Genomic DNA, 20,302 nt, shown 5'->3' with positions numbered 1-20,302 from the left:
ATTAAATTCTTCTGGCAGATTGAAATTGTATAAACATTTACAACACATTTGTAAAACATGGAGATACATGAAAAATTGACATTTATATGAATATTAATTAATAATATATACTGTAATGTACTGTATAATATATATATATATATATATATATATATATATATATATATATATATATATATCATTTTTTCCGTCTGTATCTTGTTCCTCATTCTGTGAACAGTACAGTAGTTCATTGAGAGAGGAGAGGTTTTGTGTGCATCAATACAGATGTTTATATACTGTACATTGTACTGTAGACAACACATTAGACTGGACACAAAACCCCACCTCCCCCCAGGCCAGGCCACCCTTTTTTCCTGAAACGACATGAAAATAAAAAATTAGTGCAGTTACAGTATGTGCGTACGTACTGTATTATGGCATTGTGTGATGTGTAAGAAAAAATTGAGCAGTTAGTACTGTAGGCAGTCACTCTATTACTGTCAAACTAGTCTATACTGGAACTACTGTATACTCTGACTACTGTTAAATACTGTGTACTGTAACCTGATGGCTGGTGCTGCTCTCTCTGTAAAGAAAAAAAACTGTACTGTAACTACTGTATACTCTGACTATTGGGAAAGAAAAAATCTGTGCAATATTTACCTGTTGTCACGGTTGTGCTCGCCACAAACCTGGGTCGGACCGCGTGGCTGAGGTAGGGTTGTAAAAGCACCGACCTTAGACTGTGCAGGCTGATCCGGATTGCGCAGTTCGTAGTCATACGTAGCAGGATCAGGATAGGAGAAGACAGCATCGTTGTTGTACAAGCCAGGGTCAGGACAGGAGACGTCAGGATAAACATTGTCCAAGCAGGAGTTCGGCAACAGGTAGTCAGGAAAGCCCCGCTTCAGCTTAGGAGCGCGGGGGTGGCCTCTGCACGTGCGGCGACCATGGCCCATGGTACTGGTCTCAGGAGGTGGTAGACAGACCAGATTAGCACACCGCCTAGCTGCACGGGTAAACCCGTGCTACAGCGCAAGAGTCCTGAGCGGGCTAGGGAATCCTCTGTTTCAGTGCAGGAACCAGGACACGGCCTCTCTATATTAGGGAAAGAGTAGGCCCCAGGAACCAGGAAGCTGAAGATACACAGGGAAACCTCCGCTTCAGTGCAGGAAACCAGGAAGCTGAAGGACGTAAGGGAAACCTCCGCTTCAGTGCAGGAAACCAGGAAGCTGAAGGACGCAGGGGAGGCCTCTGCTTCAGTGCAGGAAACCAGGAAGCTGAAGGACGCAGTGGAAACCTCCGCTTCAGCACAGGAGAACAGGAAGCTGAAGGATGCGAGGAAACCTCCACTTCAGCACAGGAGAAAGGAAGCTGAAGGACGCAGGGGAAACCTCCGCTTCAGCACAGGAGAAAGGAAGCTGAAGGATGCAGGGGAAACCTCCGCCTCAGCACAGGAGAACAAGCGGGAGCTTGTGGCAGAACAGAAGTGACATCCGGTAAGGACTATGCTCGGCAGGGAGTATTGTGGGAAAGCAGTACTTAAAGGCCAGCGGGCCAATCCCCGGTGGGGGGTGTGAAGGTACTGCTCCAATGAGTGAATGTAAGTCTAGGTTGCAGTGATAGGCTGCACAGCTGCAGTAGATACCAGAGGGAGTGTGTGGCAGTATTGCTTTGGTGAGTGAATCCAGGCTGCAGTAAATATCAGAGGGAGTGTGTGGCAGTATTGCTTTGGTGAGTGAATCCAGACTGCAGTAAATAACAGGAGAAGTGTTCCAAGACTGCACTGTCTGCAAGGTGAGGCAAACAGTAAACCGCGGAGTGGATTCCTTACATTACCCACCCCTTCACGCGAGACCTCCGGGCGAAGAGGACCACCCATAGAGTTGGGGAACCAGGAATTGTTCCTGAACCGTCAAGAATTGGGGGCAGAGTCATGGTCCAGATACTTGTGGTTACTCCTTAGTGTACCCCCACCCCCCCGGTGAGAACTGCGGCCAGACAGGGCCACCCATGGGTCTCGGGGACATTGAGTTGATCCTAAAGTTTTTTAGGTGGAAAGGGGATCCATAAACGAGCAGTTCCTTGGTGAGTACTGTTCTAGGACATGAGAGTGGTGGTAGAGACATCATTGGTACATGGCTCGCCCCGCAAAATGTCTTGGAAGTCCAGGGTTGTGAAGAACCAGAGGGTTCCAGAGCAGAAACGGCAGTAGAACCCCCACTGGAAGCCCAGTCTTTAATAAAGGAACCGGAATCTAGGATAAGCGGTCCTGATAGTTGGTCGAATACGCCAGGAGGAACTTCGGAACAGAAAAAGTCTTGGCTGACCACTGCATGTTGGAATTTGCGAGGGATTTTTCCTCTAGAAGTCTCCCAGGTAATGGTTAGTAAGGGTATAGTCTGGGTGGAAGCATCTCCCGGTATTGGTATGGAAGGTGACAAGGCAAGCAGTAAACCAGGCATAGGGACTCGAAATCTTGGGATACGTACAGAGTATTTCCAACTGAGAGGAAATAACAGGGGCAACCGAAAATTCTGAGGGACAAAACCATGGTTTAGCAGGAGCAGAGAAGCAAACAACAGTAGAGCTCTCCAATACTGGGAAATCCTCAGTGGGAGATAGTATTGTCAGGGAATCAGGAATAGTCCTTGGGATTTTCATATCAGTAGCTTGAGAAAAAGGCAGAGCCCGGGTAGTGGCGGGAGGGAAGCTAACATCAGAAGCTGAAGTCTGTACCTCAGTGACAGGGACCTGAGGACGAACAAGCAGCAAGTATGAACTATGAAAACTCTTAATGACAGGTACCTTAGGAGTACTAGGAGTCTTTTCCGAAACTGCAAGGGCCCTAACCACAGGGGTACCTACCCTGACAAAAACATGAATAGGTGTGTTTTCTAGTGCAAAATTTCTGATCACAGGACTCCTAACCGATAGTGAGGGTGTCTGGATTTGATTAGTGAAAAAATCAGATGTATTGATAAGTGACTTAGAATCAATTACTGAGGTTCTAGATTTGCTGGACATTTGAGAAAAAATACCCTTTAAAACAGGAACTTTAATTTCTTCCCAGAGTAACTCCATGGTTGCTGGGGCATATTTAGACACAGTACTGAGGGACTGAGTTTCAGCAAAGGCAGGACAGCTAAATAGCTCAGATTTAAACCCCAGGACTTGTAATATAGGCATGGTGGTCTCAGACAGTACTAAGGGAGTGACCACAGATATGCTGATCCCTGGAGAATTAGCCTGGACAGAGAAATCAGGGGAACTCCCAGCCAGGATAACCATTGTAGGAAGAGATTCAGAATCTGAAGGAGAGTCATTACTTCTCAGAGTCTCAAAACCAGTAAGACACAATTCAGCGAAAAGGGAAACAGTGTGCAGGCTTTTTACTAATCTATATGAAAAAGCGTCACTTTTGAGAGAAAACCGTGTGTCTGCAAACATTCCTGGGAACACAACATGAACCCCAGGAGGGACATACAGACTACTGTATGCTTTTAACCCTAAGTTTTAAGAAGAGGAGAACTTAGACAGTACATGGGGTTTAATCATAACTGTACTGGTCTCTGAAGTAGGTATTTGGTAAGGAATGTCTGGGAAACCAGAAATGACTACAGATTCCATAATGTGGGGACTATGCGCTGAAGCAGGGATCACCGCTCTCTGGGCGACAGGCTGGTTCAGTGAAATACCCGGGAGAAGGAACTCTGCGACCAAGCTTAGGGAAAAAGCTGACTCCTGAATACATTTAACAGGAACCAGAACTTTAGCCAAAGTCTCCGGAGGCGAAACTGCGGAAACTTGAGCTGAAGCAGGGGATTTATAGCAAAGAATTTCTAAGGACTCCGTAAGGTTAGGGGAATCCTTCAATGCAACCTCTGCTGTCTGACTTGGGGACTCGTTCTCTGAGACTAAAACGAAGGCATTAACTTGGAAGCAGCAAGAATTTACAGGGGTTAATGCAGACAGTGCCTGAGAGTAGAACATAGGAAATCTTTTCTCTGTATTAGGAGAGACAAGGGATCTCTCCTCTGGAGCTAGGGGCGTGACCATGGCTGGCAGAGAACAGGGAATTATCAAAGGAGACTCAGAGACCTTCCCCTCAGGGGTTAATACAGAAATTACCCTGGGAACAGAACTTAGGGATTCTTTCTCTGACGGGGAAAGCGCACAGGACTGCCTAGCAGAGGTTAAAGCTGGAAAACCCTCAAGACCTAGAGAGAGGGATCTGAGCTAGAAATAAGAGAACTAAGGGACTTATTCTCTGATACTGGAACCTTAGTGTTGGTTAGCGAAACATACGTATACTCCAGGGGAGCTTCACAGGCCTGATTGGTAGGGGTTAATGTAGACGTATCATTGGAGTCAGGGAACCCGGGCATACAATCAGGGCTAGGGACCGTGGCAGTTACAACGTTTGGAGAAATTGCTAATGGGTCCGTTTGGTTATCTCCCTGAGAGGGAGATACGTCCCCCGGTTTAGCGACAGGACTGGCAGCAGAGGGGAACTGACAAATGGCGGCGTAGGCGGCCAGGAGGTGATCCTGTTTTAAACAAGCAAAAGTCCAATGCCGAGGAAAGTAAATGCAGCGTGTCCTGAGCGAGAGCCACCATGACGAAAGGGTCCCCTTGTAATACGTGAATGTCCAATGACAAAGCCAGGGCATTGAGAGTCATAAGGGCGTTGGCCAGTTTCACAGGATTCACCTTATCCCAGGGAGAAGGGGAATCAGGGGAGAGAACACAAGTGGCAAAATACTGTTTTAAGTCTCTAAGGCAGGAAGCCTTACTAAAGAGATCATTACGGCATTTCTTTTGCAAAGGGGTTAAACCTTCAAACAAAAACGAATCTTCCATCAGGGGTAGTATATCGCACAGATACCAGTCTTGATACTGGGACAGGTCTAAAGGTCGGGACAGGATTTCAGAAAAAAACGTACCAACCCTCACCTCAGCGGGGTCCGAGTTTGTGGGGCCGAGCATACTGTCACGGTTGTGCTCGCCACAAACCTGGGTCGGATCGCGTGGCTGAGGTAGGGTTGTAAAAGCACCGACCTCAGACCGCGCAGGCTGATCCGGATTGCGCAGTTCGTAGTCATACGTAGCAGGATCAGGATAGGAGAAGACAGCATCGTTGTTGTACAAGCCAGGGTCAGGACAGGAGACGTCAGGATAAACATTGTCCAAGCAGGAGTTCGGCAACAGGTAGTCAGGAAAGCCCCGCTTCAGCTTAGGAGCGCGGGGGTGGCCTCTGCGCGTGCGGCGACCATGGCCCATGGTACTGGTCTCAGGAGGTGGTAGACAGACCAGATTAGCACACCGCCTAGCTGCACGGGTAAACCCGTGCTACAGCGCAAGAGTCCTGAGCGGGCTAGGGAATCCTCCGTTTCAGCGCAGGAACCAGGACACGGCCTCTCTATATTAGGGAAAGAGTAGGCCCCAGGAAACAAGGAAGCTGAAGATACACAGGGAAACCTCCGCTTCAGTGCAGGAAACCAGGAAGCTGAAGGACGCAAGGGAAACCTCCGCTTCAGTGCAGGAAACCAGGAAGCTGAAGGACGCAGGGGAGGCCTCCGATTCAGTGCAGGAAACCAGGAAGCTGAAGGACGCAGGGGAAACCTCCGCTTCAGCACAGGAGAACAGGAAGCTGAAGGATGCGAGGAAACCTCCACTTCAGCACAGGAGAAAGGAAGCTGAAGGACGCAGGGGAAACCTCCGCTTCAGCACAGGAGTAAGGAAGCTGAAGGACGCAGGGGAAACCTCCACCTCAGCACAGGAGAACAAGCGGGAGCTTGTGGCAGAACAGAAGTGACATCCGGTAAAAACTATGCTCGACAGGGAGCATTGTGGGAAAGCAGTACTTAAAGGCCAGCGGGCCAATCCCCGGCAGGGGGTGTGAAGGTACTGCTCCAATGAGTGAATGCAAGTCTAGGTTGCAGTGATAGGCTGCACAGCTGCAGTAGATACCAAAGGGAGTGTGTGGCAGTATTGCTTTGGTGAGTGAATCCAGGCTGCAGTAAATATCAGAGGGAGTGTGTGGCAGTATTGCTTTGGTGAGTGAATCCAGACTGCAGTAAATAACAGGAGAAGTGTTCCAAGACTGCACTGTCTGCAAGGTGAGGCAAACAGTAAACCACGGAGCGGATTCCTTACACCTGTATCATACTGTACTTACAATACTACAGCACAGTACTACTTTCCTGATGCTTGCCCATTATGTGCGATGACAATGGGCAACACAGTGGCAATATGGTCTATATATGTATTGCAGCGTTCCACGGTGAGTACATCGTTCCAAAAACTCATTATGCCTTTCAACAACTCGTCCTTTTTGGAGGGTTTCGCCACTTTCCGGATATGGTCCTTCAGCTGATGCCAGACCATATCGATCGGATTGAAGTCTGGCGATCTGTCATTGGTAAAAAAGGACAATTGGTTTAAGAGATAAAAACTGTGGGGAACAAAAATGGGACACGGTCTACTGCACTTACTCTGCTGGCGTCTTCACCCAGTTGATGCCGCGCTCAAGGATATGCGCTGTTGACGTGGTGTGCTTCGGTTCGTTGTCCTGGTAGAAGCGGTGACCATTGGGGAACTCGCGTGTGATATCGGGCACAATGTTGTCTTGGAAGAAAGCTTTATTCATGATTCCTATAGCAAGAAAAGAAAAGTGCTCAAAAAACTGCACAAAAGTACAGTACAGTGCATACAGTAAGGCAACATTAGTAAAGTACAGTGCATTAGGCTACATTATATTTGATACATTTTACCTTCAAAGATTACAATGCATCCCGGTCCACGCCTAGAGATGGCACCCCACACATGCAGCTTCACAGGGTGTTTTGGCCGCGGCTTCAAAGATATGCGGCCTTTTTTGTGGAATGCAAAGCTTGCAAATCTCTCCAGCGACACAGTAGACTCATCAGTGAAGATACAATCCTGGAAAGTCTCCCCACTTTCGATCCATGCCTGGGCCTGGACCACTCTTTTGATTTTGTGTGCGTCCCGTATCATGGGGTACACTCTGTAATGACAAGGAATAAATAATTGTAGCGGTACAGTACAGTTTCCTAAACAACACTTTTACCTCCTGTACTGTCCAGTACTAACCTCACACGTCCATATTTCCATCCAATGCTGCGTCTCATCTTCTTTATGCTGCTCTCGGATACAGTCAGATTGTGCTTTTCCTGCAGAGTGTTTTTAACCCTTAATGCACTCTTCTCATCATTCTCTTCACTTATTTTGTCGACCAGAAGAGTTGTCTCCCTACAATGTAAAGAAAATATATTGTTTTATTAATATGCAGCAATATAAAATGTATATAAATATAATGTTGTAATATAAATGTACAAAAAATATATACTGTTGTAATATAAATATAAATATACAAAAAATATATACTGTTGTAATATAAATATAAATATACAAAATATATATACTGTTGTAATATAAATATACAAAATACAGTATATATACTGCACAATGTAATATAAATATACAAAATATGTTGTAATATAAATCAACAGCAATAACAATCATATTAGATACAGAACTGTAGATGTACTGTATGTACAGTACAGTACATTTTTTGATATTTTTTTTGTTAAGTTTTATAAATATACTTACGCGTTAGTTACCCTTGGTGCCCTTTTGCGGTCTCTGTTTTTTCCGTATGCATGGTAGCACACTGTGGTTGATGGCACAACGAGGCCAGAAGCAGCTAACCAGCGCTGGATAGCAGCAATTCGGTGTCCGCTCGTGTACATCTCCTTAATTCGCATGCTGAGCTCCTTTGAAATATTTTTGCGAGTAGAAAGAAATACAAACACAAGAATGTGTATTCGATGTTTAGTCGATGTGTATTGAATGTGCAGTGAATCCACAATATGGATGGTGTATTTATACGTTAATGACTCACATTAGAGTACACCCACTTTGAACACCTGTACCTGGTCGCCATGCATAAAAGGTTACACACTTTGCATAGCCTCCCACTCGATGATCTGTATCTGAACTTGCCCTTGTCCAGATACTGCATTGTGCCACCTGCTTCCATGGAGCAACCCCGATTCTATGGACGCAGGAACCCACTCGCCTCTGCCGTGCCTATCAAGCTGAAAAAGCGAAAGGCGGCAGCCATTTCCACGCCAAGGCAAAAGCGACAGGCTAAGTCCAATAAAGAAAACCTTCTGCTGACCCCAAAAGCAAAGGGTTTTCATAGACGTAAGCCTTATTACGTCAAGAATATATACGGTGATGTACTCTCGACGCAAAACGATTGGCAGCCAACCCATCGAACCCGCAGACCAATTCCTCGCATACGCTTCAACGACTCTGCAGCTGCAGTCCCGGAAATCTTCAGCCCGTCTCCTCCACCCCCATCTTCTCCGGTTCAATCCGACGATGCTGCCGCCTCTGAAATCCACGGGTCACTTTCTCCCTTGCTCTTTGACGACTCTGCTTCTCGGCCGGAAATCCAACGGTCACTTTCTCCATCCCTCTTCGACGACGCTGCCGCTTCTCCTCTACCGGGTATCCACATGTCACCTCCTCCACTCTTCTTCGATGTCGCTGCCGCTTCTCTCCATGGAACCCCCATGTCATCCTCCGTTGCACCCATCCCCCCAGATGTTCACATGCCATGCACAAGAAGCAGCTCGTTAGACCGGATGCTGAATGGGATTACTGTGGATCTCCCTGGGAATTCTATTGTGCTAGCAAAGATAGATCTGCTTCTGGAGACAATGCTAAATGTGGAGCAACGGATGCTACAAATGGATCGACGGATGGATCGACGGATGGAGAAGATAGAGGCTGACATAGCGGGCATACATTATTTGCTCGGTGCTAATGCCCCTGTTTCCCCGACGCTGGAGCAGGGGGGTGACATGGATGTGATGAATGGGACCTTCTACCCCCTTCCATCACCAAGCGCACCCCCTCCACCAGAAGATGCAGTGTACATGTATGCCATTGAGGAGGAAATGAAAACCCCGTCAAGACCACGCCAGGAGACAACACGGCGACCATGACCGGAGGAAAGCTTCCTCCCAGACAACCTACCATCGCCCGTCGCCTCAAGCACACCCGCTCCCAAAAGACCTACACCCGCTCGCATTGATACGGTGCCCGACATCACCCTGTGCGATCTGCCACCGATGCTCAGGGAGAAGTATAGGGTGAAGAGTGCTGGTGCACCTCACAAGTATGCCTTGTTACTTTTGAAGCACCATGTTCCCTACTCTTTGTACTGCGACTGGGCCTTCAAAGTGAACTACGATGGGAATCGCGTAAAAAAGGCGCTTCCTGTCAATTTAAGGAAAAACATTCTGGATGAAATGCGACGCTTTTATCCTATTACAGATCCTGTAATGAAAGGCATTCGAGACTACATTAATGGCGTTTTGCGCCATGCAAGGACTCGGCCATGGACGGACAATACGGAGGACTTTCTGTAAGACCATACTGTTGTGCTGTACTGTATTGTACATGTTTTGACCTGCTGTACTTAAATAAAGGAGATGTTGTTGTGGTTTTTTTTACTTGTATTTGTACAGAAATGTTTTAACTTGCTGTCCACACACACAGGACATGCACAATTCCAGTCCCTGGGGGCCGCAAACAGGCACGGCTTTCAAGGTTGTCCTGAAAACCTGCCCTGTTTGCTGCCCTCGAGGACTGTACTGGTGCAGGTCTGACTGACAGTGTTGCGCACCATCCTTCTATACTGTATATGTTTCTTTAATAAAGGAGATGTTTCGTTTGTATACTGCATTATACTGTATGAATAAAAAATTGTTTGTAATCACAGGTAAGACCATACTGTTGTGCTGGACTGTATTGTACTTTACTGTACTGTACATGTTTTGACCTGCTGTACTGTACATAAATAAAGGAGATGTTGTTGTGTGTTTTTTTACTGCCAGACCGCAAAACCGCAAGAGCGGAAACATTGTCAAAAAAGAGCTATGATCGCGCAATTGGCGTGGGAACTAGGGCCTCGGTCAAGTTCACGGCCAATTGGCGTGGGAACCTCTGTTCTAGGGCACCTAGAAATAAAATTCATTTTGCCCCTAGATGTTAGGAACCCCCTCACTTTACCCAACAGGGTCCGACCAGTAATGGTGGTGAGAAAGGGTCACGCCGGCGAGGAGGGTCCTATCATTGACCGTAATGGCGGAGAAAGCCGCACTGCTTTGAAACGGCTAAATCAGAATGAGCAGAAACCTGGAACCCATAACTCCGGTTCTGCTCAACCTAGAGGGCTGAGATTCGGTCACCATGTCGTCCTAGTTCCGGCAGGATTGCATGGCAAATAGCGACCCTCTCGTGGCAACAGAACAAAGTCGGGGTAATGGTAAAGTTTATGTTTCTGCCATTGACTTGCATGGCAGAAAAAAGCAACTTTTGTAATGTGCTTTTAAACTGTAGTTTTGTATCTCCGGTTCTGGGGGACGTGGAAGGCTATTTGGCCACTATGGCAAGGGTCCTTCCGCATGAAGACCAGGCAAATTTCAACCCGCTCAGACCCACAGAACGGATTATTTTAATATGTGTAGATATTAAAGAATGTATTGTATTTTGGGTCGAGGACTGTAGTGGTGCAGACTGTTTTGCACCCCATCCCACTGTACAGTATACAGTATGTTTTGACTTGTCATTCTTTAATAAAGGAGATGTTGTGTTTTGCTTTTTTTGTGAATAAAGAATTTGTTTTTTAACATGTGACTGTAAACCATACTGACTGATAAATGTTTTCACACATGTAGCAGTAAACAATACACCTGTTGATGTTTTGAATTGCTGTGCACTTAAAATGTTTCTACATTGTACAGTATTTGTAAATAAATGTCTTTGTACTTACTCCGCCAATAAAAGAACAAGTTGATTTGTCTTACACTATGAAAGGAGCAAATGGAAACAATGTACCAAAATACAGTGTTTCAAGAATGTCAAGGCATACTGCACTGTATACTGTAGGCATACTCTAATGAAATGCCCACTTACTAGATATAAAGTGGGTCTCATGCAGTTGAGAGTATATCTAGTATATCTTTATATCTAGTAAGTGGGCATTTCATTTAGAGGCATAAAGGGGAGAAGTTCATCTGCTGTTAAGTCAATACTGCGCAACGTGGTGTCTCTGTTTTTGTCTCAATCAATAGGAACACACTTGCTGCAGGAGAGTGATTTTATTCTACCCAAATCAAGGACAGAGTCCATTTCACTTATTGACTTTGAAAAGACTTCACTTCACTGATATATCCTTTATAATATATTATATTGTATTGTTAATATTATCACTTTTTGTATGCGCCAGGTATTTATTCCACTATTGTATTATTATATTGTTTTTAGGGTTCACTGTAGATTGCACCCTTAGTAGAATCACCAGGCAGCTTCAGCACACGTTTATATGCACTGCACATAGACACAATTGGTCTAGCGCTAGTTTAAGTTATCTTTGTTAACACTAGAATAAATGCATAGTTTTAATTTTTTCGGGTTTATTACACAGTATACTTTACGGCCGGAAAACATCAGCATACTGTTTCAGGTACAGTATTCTATCCTAATCAATAACAACGGCAACTAAACTGTAGACTCCGGTATGTGGGTTTTTAAATCCGATTCAGCAATGTGCAGGCATTGTTACACAACGCGATATTATCCATCGAAATCCCTCCATTAGCCGTTTTCTTTTCTGAGGAAAAACAAAAAGAAAAGTTTTACTGTAATGCTCACCCTCCTAAAGAAGTACCCAGCCAGTCCCACCAATAATTTTCTCCTGTTCACATGCGCATGCGCCTACCGCGATGACACGCATATGCGTTTCAAGAAGGTTCCAATGCGCATGCACCTCGCGTTCCACCAATTGTTCAGAATCTGCAGTACAGTACTGTAGAAGCCGCTCAGCCAATGATATTGCTTACAGGAGAATCGCTTGACTTTGGAATCGCACCGATATTGATACTGTATTGTCAAAATAAAAAAAACACAGAAAATAATACGGCAACAATACTCACCATAGTATTTCCCATTCAGCTGGTGCCGGCGCCGGTCCACTGCCAGTCCAGCTTTCTTGATCATCCACGTCGATAGTTTGCAGCGGGACTAGACCACCTGTAGTCAGCTGGAAATTGCTTAGGTACATGCAAGCTTGATCGAAACTGCACGCGAAATCCGGCTCAGGCTCAGGGTTGTCACTGACGGCGGGACCGTCATTGGAAGCCGGTGCTGGTGCATTGCTAGGCAGCGACTGTCATTTCTTAGTTGGTTTTAACACGACCCTTCGCCTTTTGCCGTCATCATGATAATAGATACAGGAAAAAGCCGATGATACAGACCAATACCCTCCCACAAATTGTGGCTCAATACGATAAAAACAGGGATCGCTACATAACCTTTTCCTTATTGCACGCTTCCACGTATGAGGAGTTGGCAAAAATTTGTAAAAGTCATAGTTTTCGATAAAATACTGATAAATTTGAACAACTGTTGCCATCTTATCCTCTGTTGCATTAATCGCGGCCCATATCAAATACGCGTAACTTCTGTCGGGTTTTTGGAAAGCGGGCTGCACTTGAACACTCATGGCGGGCGGGTCTCTGGAGAATACTGTAACCGAAACTGGTCTTTATCTTTCTTTAATATGAAAAGCCTAAATTGATACATTTTTGCAACCTCTTCCTTCAGTCTCAAGGCCAAGTTACAATAGCACACTGTGGTATCTTTTTTAAACAAAACACCTGCAAGTCGACACATTACTGAAGCGCATGCGCATTACAATTCATGAATATCTGCCCTCTGGCGGACACGTGAAGAATTGCTACCTATTAAATCCGAACCATTCTCAATAAACGCATCAACCGCGCGTCAGCCGCGCATGACCCGTGGCTGGGAACGCAAAATGAACGCGGCATGCACCAGGTGAAGAGCGTCGCATTCCAGGAAAAAGCCAGGGAAAAAACGGTGATTTTTTAGAATAAAAGCTGCCGCAGCAGTACCTGTCCAAGACGTTTCAGAAACATTTAAAAGTCACCAAGATCATAGATTGAGCAAAATTCTGATCTACCGAAGGGCTCTCCTGAGGGGGAGGGGGGGGATACTGTAAGGATTCCAGTCCAGGCTTTGATTACTGGCAGCCTGCTATATTGGCTGCACCTGTTCAAAGGCTTAAATAGCAGCCAGTGACTTCTAGCCCCTGCCTGAGCATTGTATAATTTTTGTTGCATTCCTGACCACCCTTAGCTATAGTTCATGAGCCTACCCCATTCCTGAGCCTTCCCTGTGGCTTCCCTGTTCCAGAGGCTAGCCTGTTGCTGTGACTTTCTTGTCCCTGTGGATTCCTTGTTCATTTGAATTTCCTGTTGCTGACACCAGCTTGTGACCCCAACCTTGCTGCCTTCCGCCTGCCCTGACTTTTTCGCTCTCGCCTGGATTCTGCACCACTGCCATATGCCCTGACCCTTTGCCTGCTTACTGACAATGGGTACAATAACAGGACTCTGTCCCTGGGCTCTGGTCTGTTAATTGGCGTCCGCTTCCTGATTGGAGATGAGCATTGTCACAGAACCATGAGAAAATACCAATATTTTGAGCTCTGGTGACCTTCAAAATATGTACAGGTGAAATTACAGGTTTTAAATCAGTCTCAGGGGAACAAAATGGATACTACGAAGCTGCAACATTACTGATTGTGGCTTCCTATTTGGATACCCATTTAAATTAACAAGAAAGTAATACAGCTAACTTCACCAGTAAGTATTTAGAGAACTTGGTGGTCCCTGGAGCTGAAATTGTCTGGTTCAACTCTGAAGTACGCTCCGGTTCCAATCCTGTAAAAAAATAATTGAGGTTAGTTAGGGTGTATTGCATCTTGTGATCTATAAACCTTTAAAAAAATAATGCCTATTGATGGAACTTAAAATTAAACAATATTATAAAAAAAAGTGCGTCTGGTTGGCAAGTTTAACACTATGTGGTGCCTCAGCAATAAATAGTTACATAGTTACATAGTAGATGAGGTTGGAAAAAAGACGTACATCCATCAAGTTCAACCTATGCTAAATTTAGACAACAGATACTTTATCCTATATCTATACTTACATGTTGATCCAGAGGAAGGCAAACAAAAAAACCCAGAGTCATATCATCCATTGATATCTCATAAGGGGAAATAAATTCCTTCCTGACTCCAAGAATTGGCGATCAGATGAATCCCTGGATCAACATCCTTCCCATGTATACTCATTTTCTGAGAGGTGCCATCTATATTCTAGGGACGAATTGCACCTCAATGAAGAGGGGTCTTCTGTGCTAGGGTGGAGAAAGCTTAAAAGGTTGGAGGAGATTTTAAACTGGGATGGGGGGGGGGAGGGGAATTAAACAGATAACAAACTAAATACAATAGAGGAGGATACAAGGGAATATGGAGGTAGAATGGAGGCAAGTGTGAGTTTGACAAGCAGTGGGACACCCATAGTAAATACAGATAATACTAGAAAACTTAAAGACAAAACCAAGTGGGCGCAGAAAGGAAGGAGCAGATAAGATAATAGCGCAGGCTGAAAAAAAACTTAAATGCATGCTTGCTAATGCAAGAAGCCTGACAGAAAATGGGGGAGCTTGAATTAATAGCTGCAAGGGAGCAGTATGATATCATAGGCATTACTGAAACATGGTGGGATGAAACTCATGACTGGACAGTTAATTTAGAGGATTATTCCCTTTTCCGGATTAATCAAACTAATAGAAGGGGAGGTAGAGTATGTTTATATGTTAAACCGGATCTAAAACCTATTATAAGAGATGATGTTTATGAAGGGAATTATGAAAATGTAGAGACCTTGTGGATAGAAATTAGCAGTGGAGGTAAAAGTATAAAGAAAATGTTTGTGGGAATATGCTATAAACCACCAAATATCTGTGAGATTGAGGAAGCTAAAATACTTTGGCAAATGGAGAAGGCATCAAAACTGTGTCATGTTTGCATAATGGGTAATTTTAATTATCCAGACATAGACTGGGGCAATGAGATTAGCATTACAACAAAAGGAAACAGGTTTTTGGGGGTGCTTAAAGACAATTATATGACCTAAATTATTGAGGAACCAACCAGGAGAGGGGCAGTACTGGATTTGGTCATATCAAACAATGTAGAGGTAATAACAAATATTCAAGTCCTTGAACATTTGGGCAACAGTGATCATAACATGGTCTCATTTGAAATAAATTATCAAAAAACAGATTACTTGGGTTCAACAAAGTCCTGAAACTTTAGAAAGGCAAATGTTAATAAACTGAGGTCTAATCTACAAGTAATACATTGGGATTATGTTTTTGCAGGGAAAAATTTAGAAGATAAATGGGCAGTCTTTAAAACATTGTTAGAAAAGCACACTTATCAATGTTGCTAAATAAACAGGTAGGGGAGGAAATGGACAAGAACAGGCGTTTAGATTCTTTAAGTCAGAAGGGACGGAAGACATTGTATCAGAATTAAAATGAATGTAACAAAAATTGCAAAATGGCAATCAAATTAGCAAAAATGGATAATGCAAAAAGGATTGCACTAGAAAGTAAGGTCAACCCTAAAATGTTCTTTAAGTACGTTAATAACAAAAAAATGAGAAAAGAAAATATAGGACCCTTTCAGTGTGAGATGAGTAGACAGATTATTGGAGATAAGGAAAAAGCAGAGGAATGAAACAAATTCTTTGCCTCTGTATACCTTTCTATCTAAAATGATGTCCAATCTTTTTTTTGAACAAATCTAATGTATCTGCCATCACAGTCTCCATTGGTAATGAATTCCACATTTTAACTGCCCTTACTGTAAAGAACCCTTTCCTTTTGTGCTGGTGAAATATATCTATGTAACTATGCAACATGTTTAGCAAATCAAAGTTCAACATGTATTAATTATGGTTAAATAAATATTCAAACAGATCCTTGCTGCCCGGAAGAGGGCACGATACTTACGCCTGGCTCGTCCTCCCACTCCTGCCCAGCTTAAAATGACCAAAGACAAAATTAGGAAGAAAACACTCATTCAGCAAACATTTAGGTACAGTAAATGTAATCTGAAGTTCTTTTTAATCCAAGTCTTCACTGTTTAGGAAAATATACTTGTACTGCACCAGAATTATTTAGCATCGTGTACTGTGTTTGTATAACATTTTCAGACTGTTTAATATTTACAATATCATTTTAAAATATTGAAAGTGTTTCTACTCTATTTGATCTCGACAATCTGAAATCTAAAATATAAAAATTAAGTTATCCTCACTTTCTCTAAGGATGCCCATTGTGTATTATTTGTGCACAGGCCTTAAGTGCTTTGAGAATAATTACTACTAAGCGTTTAATGTGTCTCGTCAAAAATCTGTTTAGTTCCATTGAAATCAATAGGCTTTTAACCAATATATGTTTTCTTTCCAGGGAGTTTATTATGTATGGCATCATGACTTTAATACTCATTTTCATAACAGTGGGAAAGTTTTCCCATGATGAATTTTATTTAAACCAAGCAGTAAGAAATGAATTTACCAGGTATGTAATGATATTTGTATTTCAAAAATGGATTTAAAATACTTACTGTACTGTATACTGTACATGGTAAATGTCTCTGACCAGGGAAATCCTTTCATGCCTAAATCTGTAAGTGACTATTTACTGTTGAGTTGTATTGCATCCATAACATTTTAAGGAATGTGCTCTTATATTATGGTGCAGTGTGAGGTGTATTGTATTGTATGTCTTTATGTATATAGCGCCATAAATGTACATAGCGCTTCACTGTAGTAATACACGTGGTAATCATATAAATAACAAATAATATAAATAACAGGTCATAGGAATAAGTGCTTCAGACATAAATGTAACATTAAGGATGAGGAGTCCCTGCTCCGAGGAGCTTACAATCTAATTAAAGGTGGGATTAAAAAACACTGACACAACCACATGCAGTTCCAAGAAATCCCATAAGCCCATAAATCATATACATTTGGGCCAAGAAAGCATTTACAATAAATGCCGGGGATCGTGTGAGGCCTCTGTAACTTTTACGTCCCTTCCATCGATGCGTCTCCATGGCAACATAGTTACATAGTAGATGAGGTTTGAAAAAAGAAGTACGGCAACCTGGCGTGAAATTACGCCGCGGGGTCACATGACATCACATGACCAAGCAGCGTCATTTGACGCCGGAGCTGTGCAGTTAGAGAGGGGGGGAGGAGCCGGAAAGGAGACAGTGGAGCGCCTGTCAGAAACTTTGTGCACCCCTGCTTTAAGGTACACATGTGTACATATGCAGCTTTTTAAAAAGCCCTGGCATTCTTTCTATGGTGATTCTGCACTATATAGTCTTTAGCACGCTTTTGAAAACTTGTCTAATGTTTCCTTCAGAGATCGCAGTGGTTTTTATTTATATTTAATGGGTGGGGGGGGGCTTATATGTATTTGGGTGGGTTTCACATGTATTGTTTTTTTGAAAATATGTATGGGGATAGATATATACTGTACATTTAACCAAAAAACAGCCGGCACTCCACTTGAAAGTAAACAAAGTTAGGTGCTTATCCCATAACACAGTAATAGACCATGCGATACTGGTTGAAGCATGACATCAAAGAACAGCATTCAGGTAAGTTGATCACAAGTTCTTTGTATTGAAAAAGACACAAAAACCAATACCAATACAAAGAACGTGTGTGATCAACTTACCTGAGCGCTGTCCCTTGATGTCGTGCTCCAACCGGTATCATATATATATATATATATATATATTATATATTGTGGCAGGATGGCCGTGGTAAGTGAGGAGACAACACGTCTTTTCCGGTGAAATAATGCTGATGGGTTTATTTGTCCAAAAACGGTAACTAAACAATGGGTACACTGTCCCTTTAAAATTGAAACGAAACAAAATCCTAACCCCGGTCGGGGTACTAGCTAAACAAAAGTGCAGGCTAACTATCTGGCTGGCTAGCTAACATATTCCAGCCCAATTAAGTACAGCAAATGCAGTTGGCTCCTTACCTGGGAGCTTTATTCTTCCCTCTTGGTACAGGATCGCTTTGGGCAGCTTGTGTCTGTCTTAACACTCCTCTGTCTTCCCTCTATGCCTCAGAGAGAGAGACTGCCGTCCCAGAGGTATTTCCTCTTCCTGTTTTTAAAGCAGGTGAAGGAGCTTAATTCAAATCACCTGTGGTCTGCTTGACAAGCTGAGTTAACCACTCGTTTACTGGATAGCATGCATACTGCCATCTCCTATTCACATACACGGAGTCAATGACCCTGTCACATATCCCCCTTCCCAGCGTAATGTTACTGAGTGGAGCGGCCTGTGCACCGAGACTGTGCACCCTAGAGAGTGCATCAGCATTACCGTGCAGTATGCCTGGCAGATGTTGGATCGTAAAGTTAAAAGGTTGTAACAACAGGAACCAACGGGTAACTCTCGAGTTCTTTTCTTTATTTCTGTGCATCCACTGTAGTGGTGCGTGATCTGTTATGAGTGTAAAAGACCTGCCTAAAAGGTAATATTTCAATGTGTCTGTTGCCCAACTTACGGCCAGACACTCTTTTTCCACTGTGGCATATCTTTGTTCGCGGGGACACAATTTGCGACTTAAATAGAGGACCGGGTGTTCCTCTTCTCCTACAAACTGGGACAGTACAGCTCCGAGACCTACTTCGGAGGCGTCCGTTTGCAAAAAAAAACTCCTTTTAAAATCCGCGGCTACCAAGACTGGGTGACTACAGAGCGTTGTGCGTAGGTCTACAAATGCGGTCTCCGCATTACCGTTCCATTTTACAACATCAGGTGCCTTTGCCTTTACTAGATATGAAAGCTGTGCAGCCCGGGTTGCATAATAGGGTATAAATCGCCTGTAGTAACCTACAATGCCCAGAAACGTCCTAACCTGTTTCTTTTTAAGGGGACAGGGCCAACTCTCAATGGCCTCAACTTTATTGAGCTGGGGTTTTACTGTCCCCCTTCCCACAACATAGCCAATATATTTTGCCTCTGCTAGGCCGACTGAACATTTAGCTGGATTGGCTGTAAGACCCGCCTCCCGAAAGGTTCTTAACACTGCTTCAACCTTTACTAGATGTGAGTCCCAATCTGGACTATGAATTACTACATCGTCTAAGTACGCTGAGGCGTAGTTAGAGTGTGGGTGTAGCAACTTATTCATCAACCTTTGGAAGGTTGCAGGCGCCCCATGAAGACCAAAGGGTAAAACAGTATACTGAAATAGACCATCAGGTGTGGAGAAGGCCGTTTTCTCTTTTGCTGACCTCGTTAAGGGGATTTGCCAATAACCCTTTTTAAGATCTAAAGTGGTTAGAAAACGTGCCCTCGCCAACTTCTCAATTAACTCGTCTACCCGTGGCATAGGATAGGCATCAAACTTCGAGACTTCGTTTACTTTTCTAAAGTCGTTACAGATCCGTATTGTCCCATCTGGCTTAGGTACCAAGACAATAGGGCTGGACCATTGACTATGGGACTCCTCAATTATGCCTAGATCTAGCATTTTCTTTACCTCTGACTGAATAGCCCCTCTTCTAGCTTCTGGGATTCTATAAGGTCTTATCTTAATGACTACCCCAGGCTTGGTGACGATATCATGAGAAACCATCCTAGTTTTCCCTGGTATGCTGGAAAAGACATCTCTGTTCCTCTTTACCAAATCTACAGCTTCTCTGTGTTGTTCAGGCGTAAGTTCTGACGATATTTGAACAAGTGGTTCCTCCCCTTTCCTGAATTCGTTAGCTACTACGGACAGACATACCTCTCTATCCTTCCAGGCTTTTAATAGATTTATGTGATAGATCTGCTCTACCTTCCTCCGGTCTGGCTGTCGAATTTTATAATTCACCGGGCCGACCTGTTCTAGAACCTCATACTGCTGCGGCACAGTTTATTCGAGCATTTGCCCGTTCTGTGCCGCAGCAGTAGCCTGGCGCGCGCCCGAGTGTGACGGGCGCGCGCCGAAGCAGCGGAAGAGCGCCCTCCGATCGGGGCGCTCTCCCTACCGCTGCCGGGTCCGCCGGGTCCCCCGGAACCCCCTGCCGCTGTCCCGCGATCGCGGGACACCAGGGCTCCCTCGGGGAGCCCCTGGACACGCGTGCAGGGGGCGCACGCTCCCGATGACGTGTGACCGCGCGTCTATGACGCGCGGCACGCCGAGGGGCGGCCACTAGCAAGCCGGGAGATTTCCCGGCTTGCGGTACCGACCACACTTCAATAAAGTGTGTCGGTAGTGTATGGCCCCTGCCAATGTGATAACAGCTTGCT

The 20,302-nt window shown here is 44.3% G+C and overlaps 1 protein-coding gene across 1 annotated transcript in view; it reads left to right on the top strand.

The window, feature by feature from the left end:
• LOC142488220 (polycystin-1-like protein 1) overlaps positions 1–20,302 on the top strand; it is a 128,841-nt gene that overhangs the window by 17,299 nt on the left and 91,240 nt on the right. Inside the window, exons 3-4 of the mRNA XM_075588593.1 lie at positions 15,942–16,060; positions 16,435–16,545. Of these exons, the coding sequence (XP_075444708.1) occupies positions 15,942–16,060; positions 16,435–16,545 (230 nt within the window). The remainder of the gene's footprint in view (positions 1–15,941; positions 16,061–16,434; positions 16,546–20,302) is intronic.

This window comes from Ascaphus truei, chromosome 2 (genome assembly GCF_040206685.1).
Source record: "Ascaphus truei isolate aAscTru1 chromosome 2, aAscTru1.hap1, whole genome shotgun sequence".
NCBI lineage: Eukaryota > Metazoa > Chordata > Amphibia > Anura > Ascaphidae > Ascaphus > Ascaphus truei.
Note: the sequence above shows the minus strand (reverse complement) of the source record. Positions and strands in the feature narration are given on the sequence as shown.